Genomic DNA, 25,208 nt, shown 5'->3' on the forward strand with positions numbered 1-25,208 from the left:
GAAAGAGACAAAGCACCGCTGGTTCCAACGACTGATGTTCTTCCGATGCAGAACATAGTGCCATCGATTACGCCTTGTTATGTGCATTTCTCACAGACTATTTGAATGCTTAATGTTTTAATGATAAATATATATATATATATATATATATATATATATATATATATATATATATATATATATATATGAATATATTTTGGCAAAGTGAAAATTATTTAAATAATTTTTAGTCAGCGAAGTTAAGTTTTCAATGAGTTTCCATAACTGTTCCACCGAATCAGCCTGCATTCTTTCTTTAAATCTAGCATTTATTAAATGTCACATATTTTAATGTAGTTACAAAAGAGTCATATAAGCATGCTTACTGTTTATTTATAAAATAAAATAAAAAGTGAAAGGAAATAGTTGGGTTTTCAAACGAAACGGAATTGTTTTAATTAAAATTAACTAATCCTGGGTCATTTCTTGCAGGAAAATTTTATGCGAAACTTGAAATAACAATAAAGTGTTTTTTATTGTTTTATTGTACTTTATTAAGCGTTTCTTAAGACATTTATTTCTTTATTTTTTCCGTTATCTGATGCAGCTAGTAAAATAATGCATTTGTGGCAAGGAATAAATGCGATTAACACAAATGAAACAGTGTAGAGTGCAAGGGTTGCCAGGTTCTCACATTAAAACTACCCAATCTAGCTAAATAGCATTTCTACGGATTCCATCTATGAAAATTGCATTCTGGGGGTTAAAATACACGTTTTTGGCAGGCGTCCCTATTAAAATGCGCATTCGATGTGTTAAATATCACATTATTGCTGTCGCTTCAACCAGTGGATATGAAAAACAACCCGCGGACGCAGCGGGAAAAACAAGGATCTGGCAACTCTACAGAATGCGTCAGCGCGGAGGGATATAGTAGCGCTCGTAAGAAAAGAGCCGCGCACGCGGGGTTCTCTCCTCTCTGCTTCCCTGAGTATCAGCGTAGGGGAGATCATCTGCTTCTGTGGCGAATAAACCATCAAAAATCAACGAAACTAACCAAGGTAAGCCATCGAGCTCAAGCTAAAACGATTCCCTATGATTACAGGAACTAATCGAGACTAAAACACCGTGGTTTAATCTAAAATTAATTCGCTATTTAAAGACGCGGAGTCACTTGTCTCCGACGCGATCATCTTTCATAAGATCGATTGACATGTATTTTTCTTCTTTTAAAATAAATCAGAAGTTTTTGCGAACCGTTTATTTGTTTTTATTTCTATTTAAGGAGTCGATGAGCAGGTGCATTGGTTGAACAATTCTATATAACCGATTCTTGTTATAATTAAGCATATTTTTCTCAAATTCTCGTTGTAATTCAAATCTATATATAAACACTTGCGTTCACACTGACAAGAACCGCGGATGATTCGATTTGGAAATTGGTTTATTATAAACAATCATATTTATAATTATTTAATCGTTTTGCGTTCTAAGTTATTGGAAAAAAATGTCACGAAAACTGATTTTTTTTGTTCGCTGAATATAAAAAAGGCTATATGTACGTAATACGTATATAAATCGGTTTCATTTCAAGGATTGCAGCAGAAAAACACGTGTTGCGCTCATTGTCCATCTGCGCCATGCTCTTCCGCATCCGGGTCTTTCAGCCGCCGGTTTTTCTAGTACAACTGTAATGCAACTGATGAAAGTGGATAATAACATGTTGTCCAATGCAAACATCAGAATCAGAAAGAGCTTCATTGCCAAGTATGCAACATTTATGAATCCGTAATGTGCACTTCTGAGAAAGTTCAAGTTTTTATCCATGTTGATGGATATGTGTTTTTTTCAGATGCCTGAAGAAATGCGCCAAGAGGAGGAGGCCGAGACCTTTGCCTTCCAGGCAGAGATCGCCCAGCTGATGTCTCTCATCATCAACACCTTCTACTCCAACAAAGAGATCTTCCTCAGGGAGCTCATCTCCAACGCCTCCGATGTAAGACTAATGATAGGCTCTTTTAGCTCATATGCAATGAGATCATATAGTTCCTGCAATCAATCTATTATTCCCCACTCGACAGGCTCTTGACAAAATCCGATATGAAAGCTTGACGGATCCCACCAAACTGGACAGCGGCAAGGACCTGAAGATCGACATCATCCCCAACGTTCACGAACGCACGCTGACCCTCATCGACACCGGAATTGGGATGACCAAAGCCGATCTCATCAACAACTTGGGAACCATCGCCAAATCTGGGACGAAGGCCTTCATGGAGGCTCTGCAGGTGATGTGTCCGCCGGTCTATTCGTGTGTTTCTCAGAGATGTACCAAAATTAGAATTCTTGGCAGGAAACGAAAGTTCTGGATGCACTTGGCCAAAAATGATGCTTTTTAAAAATTAGGCCTATTTATTTAAATGCATAATATAAAATAACCCTTATAATTTTAATGGTACTGAATAAAAAAAAATGCATTGGCAAAATTCTTATTTTTCTCCTTATTTTTCCAGATATTTCATTATTCATATATATTTTTATTTTTTTGGATATTATTTTTTATTTTATTTTTTGCACAGTTCCGGCAGAAACCGGAAATTCTGGAGGCACTTGGCCTGCTGCTTTTTAATAATTAGGCCTATTTATTTAAATGCATAATATAAAATAACCCTTATAACTTTAATGATACTGAATTTAAAAAAAAATGCACAATCAAAGTGGCAAAATTCTCATTTTTCTCCTTATTTTTTCGATATTTCATTATTTGTATTTATCTTTTTCGTATTTTTTTTTTTTTTTTTTTTTTTTTTTTTTTTTTCCATATTTTTTTACTGGTATTTAATTTTCTTTTCTTGGTTTGCACAGTTCCGGTAGAAACCAGACAGAAATTCTGGATGCACTTGGCTTGCTGCTTTTTAAAAATGAGGCCCGTTTAAATAATTTAAATGCATAATATAAAATAACCCTTATAATTTTAATGATACTGATAAAAAATAAAAATAAAATGCAAGGCAATAAAATCCATATTTTTGGCTGAAAAAATGCAAATTTAAGTGCATCCCTATGTATCAGCATTCCTCCATTTGAGTTTAGTCTCTAATGTTCCCTGTTCATCTCCAGGCTGGTGCAGATATCTCCATGATCGGTCAGTTTGGTGTGGGCTTCTACTCCGCCTACCTGGTGGCTGAAAAGGTCACGGTCATCACCAAACACAACGATGACGAGCAGTACGCCTGGGAGTCGTCCGCTGGCGGCTCTTTCACAGTCAAAGTGGATCATGGTACGTTACAAACACCTCTTAGATGACACAAGTGCAATATCAAGAGTGATTTCGTTCACACCGTCACCTGTCGATCTTCAGGTGAGCCCATCGGCCGTGGAACCAGAGTCATTCTTCACCTGAAAGAAGACCAGATGGAGTACATCGAGGAGAAGCGAGTGAAGGAAGTGGTCAAGAAACACTCCCAGTTCATCGGATACCCGATCACTCTCTTCGTAAGTGCGATTAAATCCGTGTAATCCTTCTAGTAGATGAGTGCTGGTGGTAAAAATACCAATGTCCATCCAGGTGGAGAAGGAACGTGACAAGGAGATCAGCGACGACGAGGCCGAGGAGGAGGAGAAGCCCGAGAAAGAGGAAGAGGAGAAGGAGGAAGGCGAAGACAAACCCAAGATCGAGGACGTCGGCTCGGACGACGACGAGGACTCCAAAGACAAGGACAAGAAGAAAAAGAAGAAGATCAAGGAGAAGTACATCGACCAGGAGGAGCTGAACAAAACCAAACCCATCTGGACCCGCAACCCTGACGACATCTCCAACGAAGAGTACGGAGAGTTCTACAAGAGCCTGACCAACGATTGGGAAGATCACCTGGCCGTCAAGGTAACACACCGGATTCTGCAGAACAAGATTCACACTTAAACGTTAGAAAGTTGACCAAATACTCACTTTATTGCACGGTCCCGCAGCATTTCTCTGTGGAGGGTCAGCTGGAGTTCCGCGCGCTCCTCTTCATCCCTCGCCGGGCGCCCTTCGACCTCTTCGAGAACAAGAAGAAGAAGAACAACATCAAGCTGTACGTCAGAAGAGTCTTCATCATGGACAGCTGCGAGGAGCTCATCCCAGAGTATCTGAGTAAGTCGCTTCATTTAAAGAGACAGTTCACCCAAAAAACGAAATGTCCTTCCAAAGCCATGACAAAACCACAAATAAGATGTTTTTAATGAAACTTGAGAGGCTTAGTCATTGAACGTCCTGCATTTAAAGTCTAAATTAAATCATATTTCTACACTAGATCTAAACCTTAGTATGCAACTCCTCTGCATATTTTTTACATCTCTGCACATCATCTGTGTAGTAGTTTAATATATTGTGTATATTTAGTTTTGTTTTATTAAATTTTTCCCTAAATCTCATTTGTTTCGGAGATTTTAAAATTTTTCCTTTTTTCTTCTGAATTTCACTTGTATTTAATATTTTATAGCATTAGTATTTTTTTTTTTCATTTTTGTATTCTATATATATATATATATATATATATATATATATATATATATATATTTTTTTTTTTTTATTATTATTTCACTTGTATTTAATTTATTAAAATAAGTTTTCCCGTATTTCACTTTTTTTTTTTTTTTTTTTTTTGATTATGCATCAAGTTTTCTCTTTCTCTTTTTTTTTGAACAGTCTAAAAAGAGTATATGTCTCATAACTTTTACGCGACAAATAAAACCTTGAATCTAGACTTCGATTAAACCGATCGATACATTAGATGCATTTTATGATGCTTTTGACCTTTTTTGGTTACCTGGATGTTTTCTGGGATCTCAAACACTCTGCTTTCACAAAGTCTTAATTTATCATATGTCAAAAGCATCTGGAAAGGCATGAGGATGAATACATGGCATGATTGTAGTTTTTGGGTGAACTAGCTCTTAAATTCAACATGAAACCATCCATTTGTCACGTTTGCGAATAGTCTCTTCATGGTCCAGTCCTGCTCATTTCCAATGCATGATCAAAAAATTTTGGGATTGAGCTCTCACTAACCGTCAATAACTGTCTCTCCAGACTTCGTCCGTGGTGTTGTGGACTCTGAAGACCTGCCTCTCAACATCTCCAGAGAGATGCTTCAACAGAGCAAGATCCTGAAGGTCATCCGCAAGAACATCGTCAAGAAGTGTCTGGAGCTGTTCGCCGAGCTGGCCGAGGACAAGGAGAACTACAAGAAGTTCTACGACGGCTTCTCCAAGAACCTGAAAGTAAGACTCCAAGACTTTGTTCCTGTCACATGCTGTAAGAATGCGATAGAAAGCGGTGTTAATGCATTCGTTGTGAATCCCAGCTGGGCATCCACGAGGACTCCCAGAACCGCAAGAAGCTGTCCGAACTCTTGCGTTATCAGAGCTCACAGTCGGGCGATGAGATGACCTCCCTCACAGAATACGTCAGCCGGATGAAGGACAACCAGAAGTCCATCTACTACATCACCGGTGAGACTTCATCAGCATCCGTCTGTGGTTTAGACTAGGGCTGCAGGAGTCACTCATATACACCAAAACACGCTTTAGTGTGACATTAACATGCATCTTCCTGTATTTGTAATTGACAATTCATGAGAGATTTAAGAGCTCACCTGGGTTTTCTGTCTAAAGTTTGATGGATTTGAATTTAGAAATAAAGTCGCTGGGGTATACATGTAGCAAGACCTTAAAAATTAAGATTGCAAGGGTCAAAATTGATTTATGCCAAAAATCTTTTGGATCTTAAGTGAATATCATGCACCATAAAATGCACCATTAAGTTTAGACGACTGGTTTTTAGTGTTTTTTTTGTTGTTGTTTTTTTTGCACCCTCAGATTCCAGATTTTCAAATAGTTGTGTATCCACCAAATATTGTCGGATCATAAACCATACATCGAAATATTATTTATTCAACTTTCAGATAATGCATAAATCTCAATTCCCAAAAATGACCCTAATGACTGGTTTTGTGCTCAATGGTCACAAATATTAGTGTAATTTTTACAGTAGTAATGTGAAGTTACTTATGTTATTTAGTAGTGAAATGACAACGTATGCATGCACAAAACAAGTCTTAAGGATCAATTTTTGGGAAATTGAGATTCATGCATCTAAAAAGCTGAATTAACTTTTTTTTTTTTTTTTCTTTTCTTTTTTTTTAATGGTAGGAAATGTACAAAATATCTTTATGGAACATGATCTTTACTTAATATCCTAATGAATTTTGGCACAAAACTAGAAAATTATAATTTTGACCCATACAATCAATTTTTGTGTTTTTCTACAAATAAACCCCAGAGACTTCAGACTGGTTTTGTGCTCCAGGGACACATTAGTTCAGTAGTTTTTTTTTGTCATATTCTTGGTCATTCTTACGCTGTCGTTGTTCTCCAGGCGAGAGCAAAGACCAGGTGGCTCACTCCGCTTTCGTGGAGCGCGTGTGCAAGCGAGGCTTCGAGGTGCTGTACATGACCGAGCCCATCGACGAGTACTGCATCCAGCAGCTGAAGGACTTCGACGGCAAGACTCTGGTCTCCGTCACCAAGGAGGGACTGGAGCTGCCCGAGGACGAAGACGAGAAGAAAAAGATGGAGGAAGACAAGGCCAAGTTCGAGAACCTCTGCAAGCTCATGAAAGAGATCCTGGACAAGAAAGTAGAGAAGGTGCGTGTCTGCGTAACCTAGTTTCCTTCGATCTTACTCCAACTCCTGTTAGGCTTTAATGCTTCCAAACTGTGTTATAAACAGGATTCCTAGTCAGAGTTGCACAGATGGTGAGTTTGTGTGAAACATGTCTTTTAATGGCATGCATTTGTGTCGAGTGACTAACAGGGTGTTTCGGTTTGATGCAACCAGACCTTGCTTGATTCTGACTTCAATTCTTTTTCTTCCAGGTCACGGTCTCAAACCGTCTGGTGTCTTCTCCCTGCTGTATTGTGACCAGCACTTACGGCTGGACGGCAAACATGGAGCGGATCATGAAGGCCCAGGCGTTGAGGGACAACTCCACCATGGGTTACATGATGGCCAAGAAACACCTGGAGATCAACCCCGATCATCCCATCATGGACACCTTGAGGAAGAAAGCCGATGCTGATAAAAACGACAAAGCCGTGAAGGATCTGGTCATCCTCTTGTTTGAAACCGCGCTGCTGTCCTCCGGCTTCTCATTGGACGATCCTCAGACGCACTCAAACCGCATCTACAGAATGATCAAGCTTGGTTTAGGTAAGCTACACTAACTCGATTTCACGTTTCGGTCCTGAACGAGTCACTAAGTCTCCAATCCTATCTGCAGGTATTGATGAAGATGAAGACGTTCCCGTGGAAGAGCCGAGCTCCGCTCCGGTTCCCGAAGACATTCCACCTCTGGAAGGCGACGATGACGCGTCCCGCATGGAGGAAGTCGATTAAATCAATCCGTCACTTTTTCTTTTTTCTCCGTAATCATTCCGTAACATCCTGTCGTTGTCTTTGAGCTGATCTCTGTAATGATTCCTGAAAGAGCATCATAAGTGTAACTAAAGCATACTGTCGACTTTTGCTCTGTTTTGAGCCGTAATGTACCTTTTAGGTTGTGTTTTTTTTATGTAATGAGATGTTTTCGTGGCTCAGTGGTTTGCTCCTGTATCGTCTGAGCACAATAAGCACTGTGTTTCACTGATACGGAGTCTGCTGGATTGAAGCAAGCAGCATTTCTCTGCATGGAAGGGGAAGGACCTTTGCCTGACCGCAGGCATGTGTTGTCTTGTTTTTCAGAAATTAAAACACGTGAAACCTGAATTTTTAGTATTGTCTCTTGATTATTAATAAAGGTTTAACCTAATGCATTTAAAACTGCATGCACTTGGATAAAGGTATTAGATGAAGTCACTTGCACAAGGATTTTTTTTTTACCAGTTAACTTCATGCAGCATTCCCAAAATTTCTTAGGATCACCTATATTCCTTGATTAAGTTGAATGCAAAAACATTTTGCCTGAAAGTTGCTCTGAACCTTTTTGATGCATGCATTAAAAATGATTAATTGAAATGTTATGTTAAGTGGTTGCAATCAATTTTTATCTACATTAAGTTGTTTAAAGTTAATCAACTAAGTTTATTTAAATATAGCAAAAATAAATTGATTGCATCCACTTACCATAAAATGTTTTAAGGAATGCAATGCCTTTTTTTTTTTTTTTTTCAGTGCAAGGCTGTAGGTTTTTCCAAAATGATATTTAAATAAGCTTCTACTTAAGTCCTTATCTAGTAATAATAATCGACTTAATAGCATGTCAGTGTATGGTTATAAGTTTTATTGCATTTTAATTAAGATTTTATTAACAGCTAGATTTAAGAGACTTCCTGTAGGTTTAATAAAGTTTGTTCAATCTTTATCCACTGCTTTGTCTGCACAATATTTAGTTCAAACAGAAGCATTGGACTCGGGTTTTATGAAGGTAAATTTAAGACACTTCAGACCAAGAAAAAGAAATAAACTCAAAGGAACACAAAAAGGTATCTAGATGTCTCAAATTAGCATTGCTTCAAACTTTGACATTTTAACTTCCAACATATCTCCATTATTTTACAAGTCTTGTTTTCTGAGAAACGGATCAAAATGAAGTGAGTTCAATCAAACCAGAACAAATATCTGCCACTGAGCTCAGAAAAAAATTATATTTGTTCTGAAAAACAACAAAAATACTGAGAAAGAATTTGATGCATTCATTTATTTTGCAAGAGCATGCAACATTTAATGCCAATTTAAGACCTTTTCATTGTGAAAGCAGGATTGAAGACTAAGACTTGAAAAAACTGCATTAGACAATTATATTCCTCTACATTATTGTTTAAAACATTCGTTGTAAAAGCAATTTTTTTACATTCTTGATAGCTTTTTCTGTAAGATTCTTCCTAAAATGATTGACTCACCCTCATTTGGTCTTGCATGCACCGCAGAACATCAAGGATGAAGGGCTTTTATGAAGTCTGTCGACTACCAAAAACACCAGAAACACAAATAAAAGTAGTCTACAATAACTTTGTATGAGGAGGACATTTATGTTGTTATCCGTATTCCTCTTTATATGGCGAATAATTTGCGGTATTTTAAGCGTCTCACGCCATGCACGCTGTTTAATAAGTTGTGATGGGTTAAAATATGTTAATTTATAAAACGCACCGGAACTATGTTACAATGGACCAATTAGACAAGTCTGGGGACGAAACGGATATTAAATGTTTGTATACCTAAATATCTGTTTTGATGGTTTTGACATTCAGCTAAATTATTTTGTGTTCCACTGTTGTAGAAATAAACAAATAAATAAATAAACATAAGCGGATGAATATATGAATTGTAGTTGTGGTGTGACAATAGCGACAGTTCCGCTTTTATCCGCCAGGTGTCTCTGTTTGACAACTTCAGAGAGCGGCGCAATAGAGTTAAATCCACTGATCTATAATAGACATCATAATATAGAGCAGTGGTTAAATCTGTTTCTGTCCCCCAAAAGTCAAACATTAAGAAGTACTTTGCATAAAGAAAAGGATTCTGTTTTAAAAAACAATTTTTTTTTTTTCATTTTGACATTGTTTTAGTGAATTAAACGCACCAAATCCTTAATACTGTAAGTAACACAAATGATTTCATCACAATTTGAGTAAAAAATCTGCATAAAGAGCAAATACTATTGTACTTAAAAATTATATTTTTATTTTTCCTAGACATATAATAAGACTTTTAGTCACTGCAGTATAAATATTTTTATTTATGAAAACAATTTCAATGAATAATATTAATAATAATAATAATTATGGTCATAAAATTGGTCTTCATTTTATTTATTTATTTATTTTTCCCTATTTCCCTGTTGAAGTTCATGCAAATTTGACACGGTCATGTTTAGTTTATGTTTGCAAAAAAAAAAAAAAAAAAGACTATGATGTGAGAAGTGGACTTTACAGTAAACAGTCAAGTAAACATATTTCCTTCAACCAGCAGAAAATGTTCATCGGTGGCATTTATTGGAAGTGGTCTGACCTGCTTTATTATCAGAGATGAGTGTCTTCCAAGACCATCTGTGTGTTTTTTGCTCACACGGTATTAAGGAAACATTTAACCTTTTCAGTTCTTCTGCTGAATGGTCCAAACACTCAGTCACAGCATCTCGATTTCTTCTAAGTCACATGTGTTGCAGTAAAAGACATGACTGAGGAGGGGTTTAACATTCATTTCTGCCCAGGTGACTGTAGAGGATGTCTGATAAAGGCTGTGTCCGTGTGGGTGTCTTACTACACTGCTTCTCATCGAGTCATTCAGAGAGGATGAGTGTGGGGAGCGACCGCAGAGATACTGATCAGCCTGGAAACTCAGCAGCAAGAGCATGCAGAACAGATGCACGAAGACACGTGTCAGCCTAATGCAGGTGTGCACGGCCACACACTTACTCTAAGATAAACAACACGCTACAGACGCCTCGGTTTATATCCTGCAATTTAAAAACAACAACAACAACACATTTTGATCTTACTGTTTAACGTTTATGTCTCACAATTCTAACATTTTCTAATAAAATAAAATAAAATAAAATAAAAATTTAATATACTTTTTTTTCTACCATGGGATAAAAATGACTTTCTTTTTTTTACTTTTTTTCTTGCAAATGGAAGTTTATATCTCACAATTCAACCTTTTTCTTCTCAGAGTTGTAAGAAGAATAGTCAAAATTGTGAACTTAAAGTTGCAACTACCTTTTTCAGGTACTTTTATTCTGAGGTGTTAAATTAAATTAAATTAAATTAAAAATAAATAAATATTTAATATAAATATTTTTTTCTACCATTTTTTTTACTTTCAATCTTGCAAATGGAAGTTTATATCTCACAATTCAAACTTTTTATCTGAATTTTTATCACAAAAAAAGGTCTTTGTTAGAAAAAAGATTTGTGTGATAAAAACTGCCTTTTAAGTAAAAAAAAATTCAAATATGAAATAACATCCTAATACTATTGGTTTTTATAATATAAAATAAAAAATGTAAAAAAAAAATTTAAAAAAGCATTTTTGCAACTGTTAATCTCATATTCTGGACTTTTTTTATATATTTTGCAATTCGAACTATTCTTCTCAGAATTGCAATTTTTTATCTCACAATTTAGATTTTTTTCTAAGATTTGTGAGAAAAAAAGACTCAAATGTGAACTTTATCTCACATTTCTAATAAAAACATGCAACTATATACAGATAGATAGATTACATTATATTTAGTCGTATAGATAGATAGATGTGTGTGTGTGTGTGTGTGTCGGGGGAAGCAGGCTGATGGCATCAGTACAGTGACACATCAGACTCATTCAGGACACACATACTGAAAGCTGGATCTCAGTTACAGAACATCTGCCCACATCCTCCAAATCACTGTACAACCACTATCAATCAAACTGAAGCTCACACGTGGCTTCCTCTCGGCATATCGAGAACACGCTTTGTTTTCCATGATGTGTGTGAGATCGAGGTCAGCTCGTATGTGTGTGTGTGTGTGTGTGTGTCACTGTCGGCTCTGCGTTGGCATAAAGAGGGGTTTCTATTTACAGCATCGCAGAACGATTGCGGTGCTTCATGGAGACTCTTGGTTCTACATCAGAATTGATCAAGGCCTTTGAAAAACACCCTAGCAATCACATATCAACATAATAAAACCATATCAACCTACACTCTCAGAAAATACAAATAAAATCTGTCACCGATGCCTTTCAAGAGGTATAGGCCTACTAATATGAACAATTTAGGAACCTATATTTGAACTTTAAGTGCTTCTATGTAGCTTTAAGATACGAATATGCAAATTTTAGGGGTTAATAAGATAGAAAGGTACAAAAGGTTTGGTCTCAGTGCAGCTTTTGTACCTTTTTACTCTGAGTTACTGTGGAGTTCTGCTTTCTGCCAGAGAAAAATAAAATAATTAAAGTCTAACTGTGACATTTTATCTCACAATTAAAGTATTTTTCTTGCAAATATGAGTTTCGCAATTTTCACAGTCCTGTTTCTTGTTTTCACTTTGAAATTAATACAGTAAAAATAAGGTAATTGTGATTTTTCATTTCACAATTGTATATTTTTCTCCCTAAGAATTGCGAGATATAAACTCAGAATTGTGAGTAAAGTAGTCAGAAAATGGAGAGATAAAAAATTGCAATTACTTTCTATTTTTCTTATCGAGTAAAATAAAGAAGCTTAGCTTTAGCATCATCAGCATTTTCTAGTAAAAATCTAATTAATTTACATTATTTAGTCCACTGTTTCACTACTCTCTAAAACATTATTTTTGATGTTGTAAATAAAGATTGTTGTACTATTTATGTATATGTAGTATATATGTTTTGAAAGAAAATGCTATTTCAGTCTTTATACTTCAAAATTTCGTGTTTAACTGAATGTGGTACTTGCCTTTTCTTTGAGTTTATAACATTTATTAGCAACTTCTGAGTGAAAATTTATTCAGGATAAAATCACCATTTTCAGAGTATAACCTATTCATTTATTTTACTGTTTTTCATTGAGTGCCAATCGTATGGAAGCCTGTTTCTGCCAAAAAAAAAAAAAAAAAAAAAATTCTATATACATATATATATATATATATATAATAAAACATTAAAATGTAAAAAATTAATAATAATAGTTTCAAGGTAAAAATCACCCTTTTTTCAGGTTATAACCTATTTATTAATTTATTTTACTGTATTTTATTAAGTGTGAATTGTATGGAAGCCCGTTTCCGCCACAAAAATAAAATAATTATAATAAGAAAATGTATTAAAAAATAAAAATAAAATAGTTTCAATGTAAAATCATCCTTTTTTTCAGGGTATAACCTATTAATTTATTTTACTGTATTTTATTTAGTGTCAATCGTATGGAAGCCCGTTTCTGCCACACAAAAAATATATATAATAAAAACATTAAAATGTAAAAATAAAAATAAATCACCCTTTTTCAGGTTATAACCTATTTATTAATTTATTTTACTGTATTTTATTTAGTGTCAATCGTATGGAAGCCTGTTTCCACCACACACAAAAAAAAAATCATAATAAAAATAATTATTAAAATAAAAAAATATATATATTTCAAGGTAAAATCACCCTTTTTTTCAGGGGATAACCTATTTATTTATTTTACTGTATTTTATTTAGTGTCAATCGTATGGAAGCCTGTCCCGCAAAAAAAAAATAAATAATAATAATAATATTAAAATGACAAAAAAAATTTATTTCAATGTAAAATCATCCTTTTTTCAGGGTATATCCTATTTATTTATTTATTTTACTGTATTTTATTTAGTGTCAATTGTATGGAAGCCCATTTCCGCCACAAAATCAAAAGTAATAAATAAAAAAAATGATCAGAATTGCGAGATATTGACTTGCAACTATGAAAAAAGTCAGAATAACTTGCAGCTGCGAGAATAAAACTCAAAATTGTGAGATAAAAAGTCACATTTACCTTGTTTTATTTTTTATTCAGTGGCAGAAACATGCTTTTTTTTAACTTTGAAGTTCATTAGATTTTAATTTCTTATCATAATCACAAACACACTAGTTTAAAAACACTAGTTTTACCGTTTACTGCACTTTGTTATTCTGAACATTTAATGAAGCTGAAGTTGACTTTCACAGAAAACAGGGAACCTCCGCTTTGCCAAAATAAAGTGGATATCTCATGCATCTTTGAAGCTTTTCTAACTTTTAGATGGATTCTGCTTTTAAAGATCTTGCTTTTTTTTTTTTTAGAGACCTTATAATCACATCAGACAAACACGAGAGACTCTTCAAGACGTGAAAAACCCCATCTAACTGTATTTAGCAGAGCTGGAGACATGAACATTCATCAGAACAGAATAAAAACCAGGTATGAAGAGAGTGAGTTTGGTCATGTGATCAAATTAATTCAGTCTGATATATACAGTATATATAAACCTTATAAAAAAAGTTAAGATGACTGCATTTCCACACAAGTCCTTCACATTCCCTCAGATTGACCACCAACGCTGAAAATAAGAGGAGAACTGAGACACACATCACCCGTTATCTGAGCAATCGTGCTGACAGATTCATTTAAACATTTGTGGGCTTTTACAGGAAACTCATATTAAACACAGAAAACAAAACCTCATGTACTCTGCTGATAAGATGAATCACTCGAACATGTCCAGGTCATATTTCACCACAAAATGAAATGATTTACCTAAAGGAACTGAAATCTATTTTTCGGAGCATTACGTTTTTAATTATGCCATTATTTATATATACAGATTGATTATGCAACAAAAAAAATTGTTTTATATATAATTACTAATGGAGTAAAAGATATTAATGGCAATTACATCGCATACATATATATATATATATATAAAATCATAATTTGTATTTTGTTTTGCTACTTTTCATAGCAATTCCATCAGCAAAAATTAAATCATCATATATTAAATTGAATTTTATTAATATTATTGCATTGTGATATATATATAATATATATATATATATATATATATATATATATATATATATATATATATATATATATATATATATATATATATATATATATATATATATGCACTTTGTTTTAATTTTTGCTGCTTTAAATAAAACTTTGTCATATGAAAATCAATCTTGATAATGAAGAAAAAAAATCTAAACATCCAGACACTTTTTGGTAATTGTCAAATATCAATGCAATAATAATAATAAAATTACATTAAAATAAAATAATTATTTAATTTTTGTTGATGTAATTTCCATTAAAATGTCAATGCAAAAAAAAAAAATTGTAATAAAATTAAAATAATGATTTATTTTTGTGCTGATATAATTGCCATGAAAATGTCAATGCAAAAAAAAAATATATATAAAAATAAAGGTTTAATTTTTGCTGATGTAATTGCCATTAAAATGACAATGCAAAAAAAACAAAAACAAATTCAAGTCCTAAAATAAGCATAATTTTATTTATGCAAAATATAATTTGAATGCCACTGAATGGTAACAGTCTTCATGAGATTCACCTGGTAATGCTTAAATAATCATATAACTTAATAATTGAAGATTTGTATTGCTAATAATAACAGCCAGTAGTGAAAGAAATACATTTAAGTCCTCATTAGAGTTTAAAAATAATTCTGCAGCATGCAAAAGGATTAAGATGCAGGACGAAAGAGATTTCACCTTAATATTCTGGTAAACAAGCACGTCTTCCTCAAAGAGCTCGAACAGTAAAACTAATATTCAGGCGTCCTGTCTCACGCTCAGACGGTTTATTTGTGCTGAATCCATCCTGACACTTTTAACACCACAGAAACTCAGTTCTCAGATCGCTATTGCACGAGCAAATCAAAGTCTTGACAAAGACTTAAAGTGATTATCAGCAACAAACAGGTTCTTCAATATAACGAAAGAAATCCTGTTCTAACGAACACTAGACACATGTGGACTGAGTCACACTGTAAAATGGATTCATTGGCTTCTCTTATTACTTCTACACGTGTTTTAATGGTAGATCATTTATGAAAAATACTTCCCCCAGGCTCTTCACAAAACCTGTGACATTTTTCAGTGCCTCGCTCATCTGACCTTAGACTCTTAAAGCGACAGTGCACCAAAATATCCCCGTCATCATTCACACTGGAGTCATTCCAAACTTGAGATACTTCTTCTGTTGAATCAAGAAAATACAAGGCAGGATTAGATCAAAATATGCATGCTTTATTTCAATACAATAAAAGCATGTAATGAGAAAGAAAACAGCATTATGGAATAGAGCCGTATTAATATTCTGCTCTCTTTTTAAGAAAGTAATGCAGGTTTGGAATGACATGAAGGAGACTAAATAAGGACCTTTGTTAATTGGCCTTTAACATGCCTGATTATAATGCTATAGTTATGGTTATGAGTTATGAAAATGCGTGATAAACACACCTGACACCCTCTTCCTTCTGAGACTTAGAGATAAATTACAGAGAGAATCTCACAAAACTGGTCCAAAACAGCTCGTGTTTCAGTCCAAGGTTAAAAGGAAAAATAGTTCACCTGGAAAACTGCATTTGTGACCCGTGAATCTCACAAAACCATGTCACGTCTAGCTCATAATTCACATAAAATATAGTATTTCTATTTATGGTACTACAACAAATAAAGCTGTATTATTGTATTGTAAAAATATATATTATATATATAATAAAAAAAGAAAATAATAATAATAATAATAAAAATAAGAGACTCAGAATTGGCTTCATTTTAAGGAAAACAATGTCATTATGCAAATAAAAATTAAATAAAAAAAAAAAAAAAGCTTTTATCATCTCATGTTTTTTTATTAATATTTCACTATTGTACTATTATGTATCATAAAATGTAATTTTAATGAAATCAAATGTTTTAAAAGCTAAATTGTCTTATTTCTTATTATATTTCATTATTGATTTAGTATTTTATTACTGTATGGAAATAATGATATAAAATATTAAAATATTAGTATTAGTATTATTGTTATTATTTGTGCAAAACATTTGCTTAAATTTCTTTTAAACATTGTCATTATGTAGAAGGTGTAATGTAACGGTTCCTAAAAAGCCTAAATTATGTCTCATTTCTTGTAACATTTTATTGTTATTTAATATTTTATTATTTTATAGTAATAAAGTTAATTTTGGGCAGAAAACATGCTTAATATTCATGAAGGTTTTTTTAATATTTTTTTTTCTTATTACATAATTAAATATTTTCTTTCTAATTTGATATTGTATCATTGCACTGAAGTTACACACATGTGAGTGAAAAACGTATCCAGTTTTGATAAAAATAATGTCATTGTGCCATAAAATTTTATGGTTCCTAAAAAAAGGGCCACATGGTCTTTTCTATTTCTTATTGTGTGTGTGTTTTATTTTAAACAATTATTAATTAACTTCTTATTTTCCTTTGGACTTTTTTTGTGAAATATGACCCAGACATGAACGAAGGGTGAACAAACACTCCTCAACAACAGATCATTTTCCTCTCAAAGCAAACTTTAAATAGAAAAACTGAACGTATTAAGTACCAAAGTACACAGATATCAGAGTCTGTGTTCACTCGATGGCTCGTCAAGTCATTTCACACACACACACACACACACACGCAGGCGAAATCCCTTCCCTTTCTGTACCAAAACACAAACCAACAGTTCAACACCAAACAAAAAAAAAGAAGAATGTACCACGAAAATGTGGCTTCTGTACACATCCGAACGAGCGTTCGGTTAAACCTTCTGAACGGGTGTCTGCACGGGACGCTTGCTGCTCTTCTTCACGCGGCTGCGGGCGTAGATGCGCAGGAAGAGGGCGAGGAACACCACACCCACACCGAAGCCGCCCACCAGGGTGACGGCGTGACCGTACAGGAAGCAGGACAGGAGGATGGCGATGGCCTGCCGCAGGGTCATGATGATGGTGAAGACGGCCGCGCCGAACTGAGAGATGGTGTAGAAGATGAAGAGCTGCCCGCAGGCGGAGCACACCGACAGCAGCACGGCGTGCATCGCAAACTCAGAGTGACGCGTCATGAAGCCCAGCGAGTCGAAGAAGGCGCCCTGTTCCAGCAGAGAGCCCACCGTCAACAGACACGAGAACAGATTGACGCCGAACATCATCTGCACCGACGACATCTTGTACTTAAACAGGTTGTCCTGCCAGTTGGAGGTGAAGCTGTCGAAGACGATGTATCCTCCGAGGATGACCACGCCGGAGAAGGTGGTGACGGTGGACGGGTGTTTGTCCGAAGAGCTGGAGAGCAGGAACATGCTGACGCCCAGCGAGATCAGCACGGCGGTGAAGTACTCCCAGTACTCGTAGCTCTTGTGTGACACGATCTTACCCATCAGCATCACGGGGATCACCTTAGAGGCCTTGGCCAGAACCTGCGACGGAGACACAGCACGAGCTGAACACTGACCTCACAGAGAGAACATCTGACATTTGAGAAGAAACACAACCCATGTGTAGGACGCAGGGGATCAGAAACATCATGATGGACATTACAGACCTATACCGATTTGATTATTTTCATGTTTTTCGTTTAAATCAGTTTGTGCACGAAATACAATGTCAAACCTGGAATCAAAACATTAGAATAAAAACCTAATCTCGCCACCAAAAAAAAAACAAATTTGTGTTCACTGAAATTATATTACTTTAAAAGTATTGGTAAAATTGGTAAATCATAATTAATATTTGCTGTACTGCCTTCACAGTGATTTAAAAACTTTAATTCAAAACTAAATTCTTACATTTTAAAATAAATTCTTGTATTAAATATTTTGTATAATTCTATGTATAAAAAATCCTTATATATATATATAATATATAAAATATATATATATATATATATATATATATATATATATATATATATATAAAAAAGAGGAAACACTATAATTTACACTGTTGAGAATCAAATCTATTACAACTGAAAATAATGGGAATTAATTATATTAATTACATTATATTTTTTATTTTATTTTATATTTTATTTTATATTTTACATTTTATTTTATTTTATATTTTATGTTGTATTTTACATTTTATATTTTATTTTATTTTATATTTTATATTATTTTATATTATTTTATATTATTTTATTTTATTTTTTATATTTTATATTTTATATTTTATATTTTATTTTATATTTTATATTTTATATTTTATTTTATGTTGTATTTTACATTTTATATTTTATTTTATTTTTTATATTATTTTATTTTATTTTATATTTTACATTTTATTTTTTTTATTTTAAGCAAACCCCCTAAAAATGTAAATGCATAAATAAATGATGGAACTTTGAATTTGGGTTAATGTGAGGAAAATATCGACAAAAACTTAAAAACAACCTCATGCTCTACTCAAAGATGGCCAAATCTATCTTTAGTTTTTACTTCTTTCTTTGTTTTTACGGTTAAATTTATTTCTTAAATATCTGTTTGAAATCCTTTTAATGTAAAGAACTTTGAATTACCTTTGTGTATGAAACGTGTTATTTAACTCATGCAGCTGGTTTACCCAGAATGCATTGCTGTACCTGTGTGGGAAAGCTGATGTATTTGAGCGCTTCATACTGGCACCAGCTGCTGAGGATGTTGGAGAGAGAAGCAAAGGAGTATTTGTACATGGGTGCACCGTGGCGGGGCTGTTTGAGAAGGACGCACCACAGACCGGACACCGTCAGCGCCAGGATCCGGTTCATGAACACCAGAAACTGAGAGTCTCTGAAGCGCTCGCCGCTTCCCTCCGCCTCGCCGGCGCCGTACGAGCGTGTCATCACCCGCTCCTGAAGAACACCCCACGTCAGGTACGACGCCTGCACCACAGAACAACACACAGAGACGTTACTGAGAGCACATCAACACTAGTCACTCATTACTAAGAGTTCAGCGAAAAACTCTTGTGCACACAGTAATAATCAATCAACTCAATCAAATCAAATATAAAATATAATACCATTTAAAAAAAAATTATTAAAGCATTTATGAGTATTACTACTGAAAATAAAGGAAATTAAATTAAATAAATATATAAAATAAATAAATGATTAATAATAATAATAATAATTATATATATATATATATAATTTATTTATATTTATTTATTTTATTTTTATTTTTTTTAATAAATATATATGTTACACTGCTTTCATGGTGATTTTCATTAAATAATAAAATAATTTTAAAAATGGACATAAAATATCAATAAATTGGTATTTCATGGTCATTTTAATTAAACAATAAATAAAACAAATTGATATTGCAGATATTGTGAACACATGTAAATGGTTAAAATAAAAATGATATATATATAGTAGACATTCTTGTTAACACATGAAAACTATAAACTTGTGCAGACATTAATAATAATAAAATAACTTCTTAAACCAAATAATACTATTTAAATAATAAATACTGTAATTAAACTAGTGAGAATCATGGGGATTACAAAAACAACTACAAATAAAGTAATGCATACCGTAAAAAAAAAAAAAAAATAATAATAAAATAAAAAAATTCTGAAATGCAAAGAAATATCTATGAAATTATAAAGTATTAAAAATCTTACATTAAAATTAAACATTTATTTAAAAAAAAAAAAAAAAAAATATATATATATATATATATATATATATATATATATATATATATATATATATATAGTTTAAATAAATATATATACATATATATATATATATATATATATATATATATATATAGTTTAAATAAATATATATACTGTATACATAAATATATATTACATAAATATATATTACTGTATAAATAAATATATATTACAGTATATATACTGTAATTACACTATTGAGAATCTAACTTTTTTTTATTTTTTATAAAATCAGAATATTGTACTGCCTTCATGGTGAACAAATGGCGAATATTAACTTGTGCATATAGTAAAAGACACATAAATACTGATGTGTGTAGATGTTATTGTGGAGGCGTTTAACTATAGATGTCTAACCTGGAGTCCAGCAGCGCAGAAGAGGAGTTTGACGGCCTGTCGAGCAGATGAACTGGATTCAGACTCGTTTCTGGCCGCCGGTGAAGCATCATCCAGCAGGGCACTCTTAGCTTCATTCCCAAACACACACGTCTTTATGAGAGGAAAGCAGAGCCCTCGACCTGCAGACAACATCAGCAGGACGTCAGGAATCACGCTTGACCACTACTTTAATCTGACTCACGCTCAGCTCCAAATACAGAGAGAAAATGGTAATGAAAATCAACAAATAAAACTGATAATATAATAAGCTTAAGTAGTAAAAAAAAATATTATAGTGGAAATAAGTTTTTTTTAATTAATGGTAGAAAAAAATATATAGTGGTCATACATTGGGGAAAAGTGGTAGAAAAATAAAAAATGTAAATTAAAAATAAAACAAATAAGTTGAAGACACTATGTGGCAGAAAAATAAAAATAATAAGTATAGGAAATAAATAAAAATCATTACTGAAATGCAAATAAATATGTATGAAATTATAAAGTATTAAAAATCTTACATTTAATTAAATTAATTAAACATTTATTAATAAAAATCATAATTAAAGTCAGAAAAAATAAATGGTAGTAGAAAAAGTGGTAGAATATTTAATTAAAAATAAAACAAATAAGTTGAAGACAGAAAATTTTTAATTAAATTCTGTGGCAGAAAAACTAAAAATATAGTGGTCATAAGTTGGAAACATTATGTGGTAAAAATAAAACTTACTGTCAACTTAAGGAACAAAAACATACATTTTATTTTTTTATTAAACTGGAAAAAATTATAGTGGAAATAGAAGGAAAATATGAGAGAGGAAAAATAAACTTTAATAAAATTTTTATTAATAATTATATATATATATTTTTTTTTTTTTACTGAAATGCATTCTATGACTTTACTTCATTCGAGCTGGGAACCAACAGAAGTCAGTGAGCTCAGATTGGGTTGCTTCAACAAACCTGTTTCTAGATAGTTATTTCGCTTGAAGTAGCTGATGAGAAAATATCCAGGGATGATGATGGTGGCGTAGCCCAAAACATTGAGGAACAAGCGGAAGAGCCACACGTCCTGCCATCCTCCGAGCAGCGAAGCGTCGTCAGCGTCCGCCAGCACAGACGGAAGAACACACCAACACAAACTACAGAGAAAAACATCATGCATCACTCTTGGAATCAGAGAAGAGAAATCAGCTTCCTGTGTGTCGTGTGAGCTCCAGCAGGTCTGATCCCATTCCAACAGAAGGGCTTTGTGTTCCGAGCTCGGGGCGGCACAACTTACCCCCAGCCCACCGGTTACCTGTCATTAGACCACTAACTGAACACTGATGACGAAGGAGCACATCATTATAAACTCTACCCTTCTGGAATTAATCGACTCATAAATTCTATAAAGTTTGGGATCAGTAAGATGTGTAGTGGTTCTGAAAGAAGTATCTTCTGCTCAACAAGGCTGTGTTTATTTAATCAGAAATAGAGAAGAAAAAAACAGTAATACTGTGAAATATTATTGTAATTTAAAATAACGGTTTTCTATTTTAAATATATATTTTTAATAATTTATTTCTGTGATGCACAGCTGTATTTTCAGCATCATTACTCCAGTCTTCAGTGTCACATGATCTTCAGAAATCATAATAATATAGTTATTAGCAATGTTGCTGCTTCATATTTTTTGGGGGGAAACTGTGATACTTTTTTTAAGGATTCTATGATGAATTAAAAAGTTAAAATATTTTTTTTTTTCTAACAATATATATACAGTAGCATTCAAAAGTTTGGGATCAGTAATTATTATTTAAAAATAATTTAATACCTTTGATGTTAAATTCATAAACAAAAGTGATAGAAAACATTTATATTTTAAATAAACACTGTTCTTTTTCGGTTTTATTCATCGGAGAATGAAAAAAAAGTACCACAGGCTCCAAAAATATATATTAAGCAACAAAATGTTTTCATGTTTATGCAATAGTTTAATATAAACACATTTTAATATTGTTAAAAATATATTTAGAAAGTTGTATCAAATGTTTCAAAATTGCACATTCTATTATAAAATATATAAAAATATATTTCACAATATTAGTGTTGTTTTCGGTATTTTTGATCAAATAAACAGCCTTGATGAACAGAAGAGACTTCTTTAAAAACATTAAAAATCTTACTGATCCAAAACTTTTAAACAGCGGTGTATAAGGGGGTAAAAAAACATAGTAAATATGGTGTAAAATATTTAAATAAATATATATTGGGGTGGGGAAAATTATAATGTGCTGAACATCATATATTAAACAGAGAGAGGATATTAATTGTTTTATGTTTTTTTTTTTTAAAATGAGTCTCTTCTGCTCAACAAGGCTGAATGAAAAAAATTGAAATATTTTTACAATTTATAATCAGTATTTTCTATGTGTATATACTGTAAAATATAATTTATTCCTCTGATGTGCAGCTGTATTTTCAGCATCATTTCTCCAGCCTCAGTGTCACATGATCTTCAGAAATCATTCTAATATTTGCTGTAAAAATATAATTAATTATTACTGGTTCAAAAGTTATTTTTTTCGAGATTCTTTGATGAATAGTTGAAATGCACATCATGTAATTAAAAGCAGTATGTAACTAATTACACATAAAAAATAATGTTGCATCGATAGCAGTATAATGACGTCAGAAATGTTAGATTTAAATGTCTTTCTGATGTTTGAGTAACGTTACCTCCATAGAAACGCAGGCATTTTCCAGAACCGCCTCAAAACTCCCTAAAACAGCCGCTGGGAGACTTCTCCAAACGAGCTCCAGCGCCGGGCATGAATCGATGAAGCCTTCAGACAGAGATTAAACGATCACCGTCCAGGATCCGGTCAAATCCCAAATGTTTCTGACCCGAAACTTCTCGGCCTGCTTCATTCATGAGTGCATCCGTACTGACTGAGTTGTTCACGGTACTTCCGGTTGCGAAAGAAGTCCCTCCTTCACATATCCGTATAGTTTTCTCTTGGATTTAGTGTCGCAAGGCTTCGGTAAATATTTCGATGTTTAGTCGTGTTGACACAGTTGAGAGAGTTAAATGTCCTTGGGGTTGTGGGAGGGGTTCGTTATTCTTTGTGAGAGACTTTTACTTTGAATTCTTTTTCGGCCCAGACTCTAAATGCGCTTCAATGTGTGGCGCTCCTCTGACGTCAGGCGACACGTACAGATTGAATATAATAAAAAACTTTATGAAAGAAAAATACAACAAATTAGAGACTTTATTGATGTACAGATGTTGTTTTCCCGATGTATGTCCTATATTTGAATATAATAATAATAATTAAAAAGAGACACGTAAAAAAATAATAATAATAATAATAAAAATGTAAAAAAGTTTTAAATAAAATAAAAAAATAAGACACGTAAAAAAATAAAAAAGAAATAAAAGAAATAAGAGACACATATATTACAATTACAGCTGCTTCTATGTCTTATTTAATATTTTTAAAATACATGTAACATTTAAATGTAGTAAAATTACTTTTTAACATAAATGTAATATTTTGTCACCAGAAGATTGTAAACTGACTGGGATGCACATTTAGTTAAAACAAAAGTTTTTAAATATTGCATATTTTATTATAAGACTTAAATATATGTAGTAAAAGTACATTTTAATGGACAGTATTTTTTTTTTTTTTTGTTATTAAATATAAAAAACTAAACATCAAACGATTGTAAATTTACTAGGATGCATGTTTAGATGTAGCATCTATTTGTTTCTATATTATTATTATTATTTAGAATTAAAATATATTTATAAGAAATTTTAGCAAATGTGGAAAAATTGCACAATGTATTTTGTATGCATAAATGCATATTAAAATAAATATATTAAAACATTATAAATTTACTAGGATACACATTAGTTTTAACTTTTGCTTTTTGTTTTATTATTTGTAAGCCATTATCTCAATAATATTATTAATACATTAATGTAACAACAATTTAGAAGTATCAAATCCTGTAATATAAAATTTATTTATAAAATTTTGCTAAAAATAATATTCCTTAATTGTTTTTATTCTAAAAGCAAAATTGTAATCAGTATAGTCATAAAATATTAAACAAAATAGATACATATATTATAATTGTAGCTACTTGAGATTTGTTTTAAAAAAAATATTATTATTACTAATTATTATAAAATATATACGAACATCAAAATGAATATTTATTATAATTTATTAATTAAAATAAATTAATACTTATTGATAATGTTTATAATATTTAGTACACTTAAAAATAAAACCTTGAACATTAAAAGATTGTAAATTAACTAGAAGCACATTTAGTTTTAGCTATTATTTTCTACGAATTCATTATTTTTCTATATTTATATATATGTATCAAATACAATGCCAATATTATGCTGTACAGGAAAGAAAAGCAAATTAATATTAATTTACAAGGAAATATATTGTCTCACATGAAACGGATACATGTTTTAACCTGTCCGAGTTCACATGAATGGGACTCATTTTTGGTAAGTTATGAGGAAGAGAGATGTGGCACATGATGGAAACAGACACACGGTTTCACTACATGCTTTTCTTTTAACTAATCTACCAGAAACTTGTTTTTGTGGCTTTTCCTGTATGTTCTG

The 25,208-nt window shown here is 32.6% G+C and overlaps 2 protein-coding genes across 2 annotated transcripts; one reads left to right on the plus strand and one right to left on the minus strand.

Annotated features, from left to right (window-relative positions):
- The first annotated feature begins 802 nt into the window (after positions 1-802).
- On the plus strand, positions 803-7,788 carry LOC127938157 (heat shock protein HSP 90-beta). Its single transcript, XM_052534589.1, has 12 exons — positions 803-1,040; positions 1,832-1,975; positions 2,061-2,267; positions 3,100-3,259; positions 3,341-3,474; positions 3,548-3,862; positions 3,949-4,114; positions 5,054-5,244; positions 5,328-5,475; positions 6,401-6,669; positions 6,900-7,233; positions 7,304-7,788. Exons 1-12 carry the CDS (start codon positions 834-836, stop codon positions 7,417-7,419), a joined length of 2,391 nt encoding a protein of 796 aa, XP_052390549.1. The 5' UTR covers positions 803-833; the 3' UTR covers positions 7,420-7,788.
- Positions 7,789-14,976: 7,188 nt separating this feature from the next.
- LOC127938972 (adenosine 3'-phospho 5'-phosphosulfate transporter 1-like) lies at positions 14,977-23,553 on the minus strand. The gene is made up of 5 exons (XM_052535920.1): positions 23,288-23,553; positions 21,530-21,708; positions 20,549-20,709; positions 19,104-19,382; positions 14,977-17,943 (listed from the first exon to the last, which is right to left on the minus strand). The coding sequence occupies exons 1-5, from the start codon at positions 23,305-23,307 to the stop codon at positions 17,287-17,289; spliced, it is 1,296 nt and encodes a 431-aa protein (XP_052391880.1). The 5' UTR covers positions 23,308-23,553; the 3' UTR covers positions 14,977-17,286.
- Positions 23,554-25,208: the final 1,655 nt, after the last annotated feature.

This window comes from Carassius gibelio, chromosome A20 (genome assembly GCF_023724105.1).
Source record: "Carassius gibelio isolate Cgi1373 ecotype wild population from Czech Republic chromosome A20, carGib1.2-hapl.c, whole genome shotgun sequence".
Classification (NCBI taxonomy): Eukaryota; Metazoa; Chordata; class Actinopteri; order Cypriniformes; family Cyprinidae; genus Carassius; species Carassius gibelio.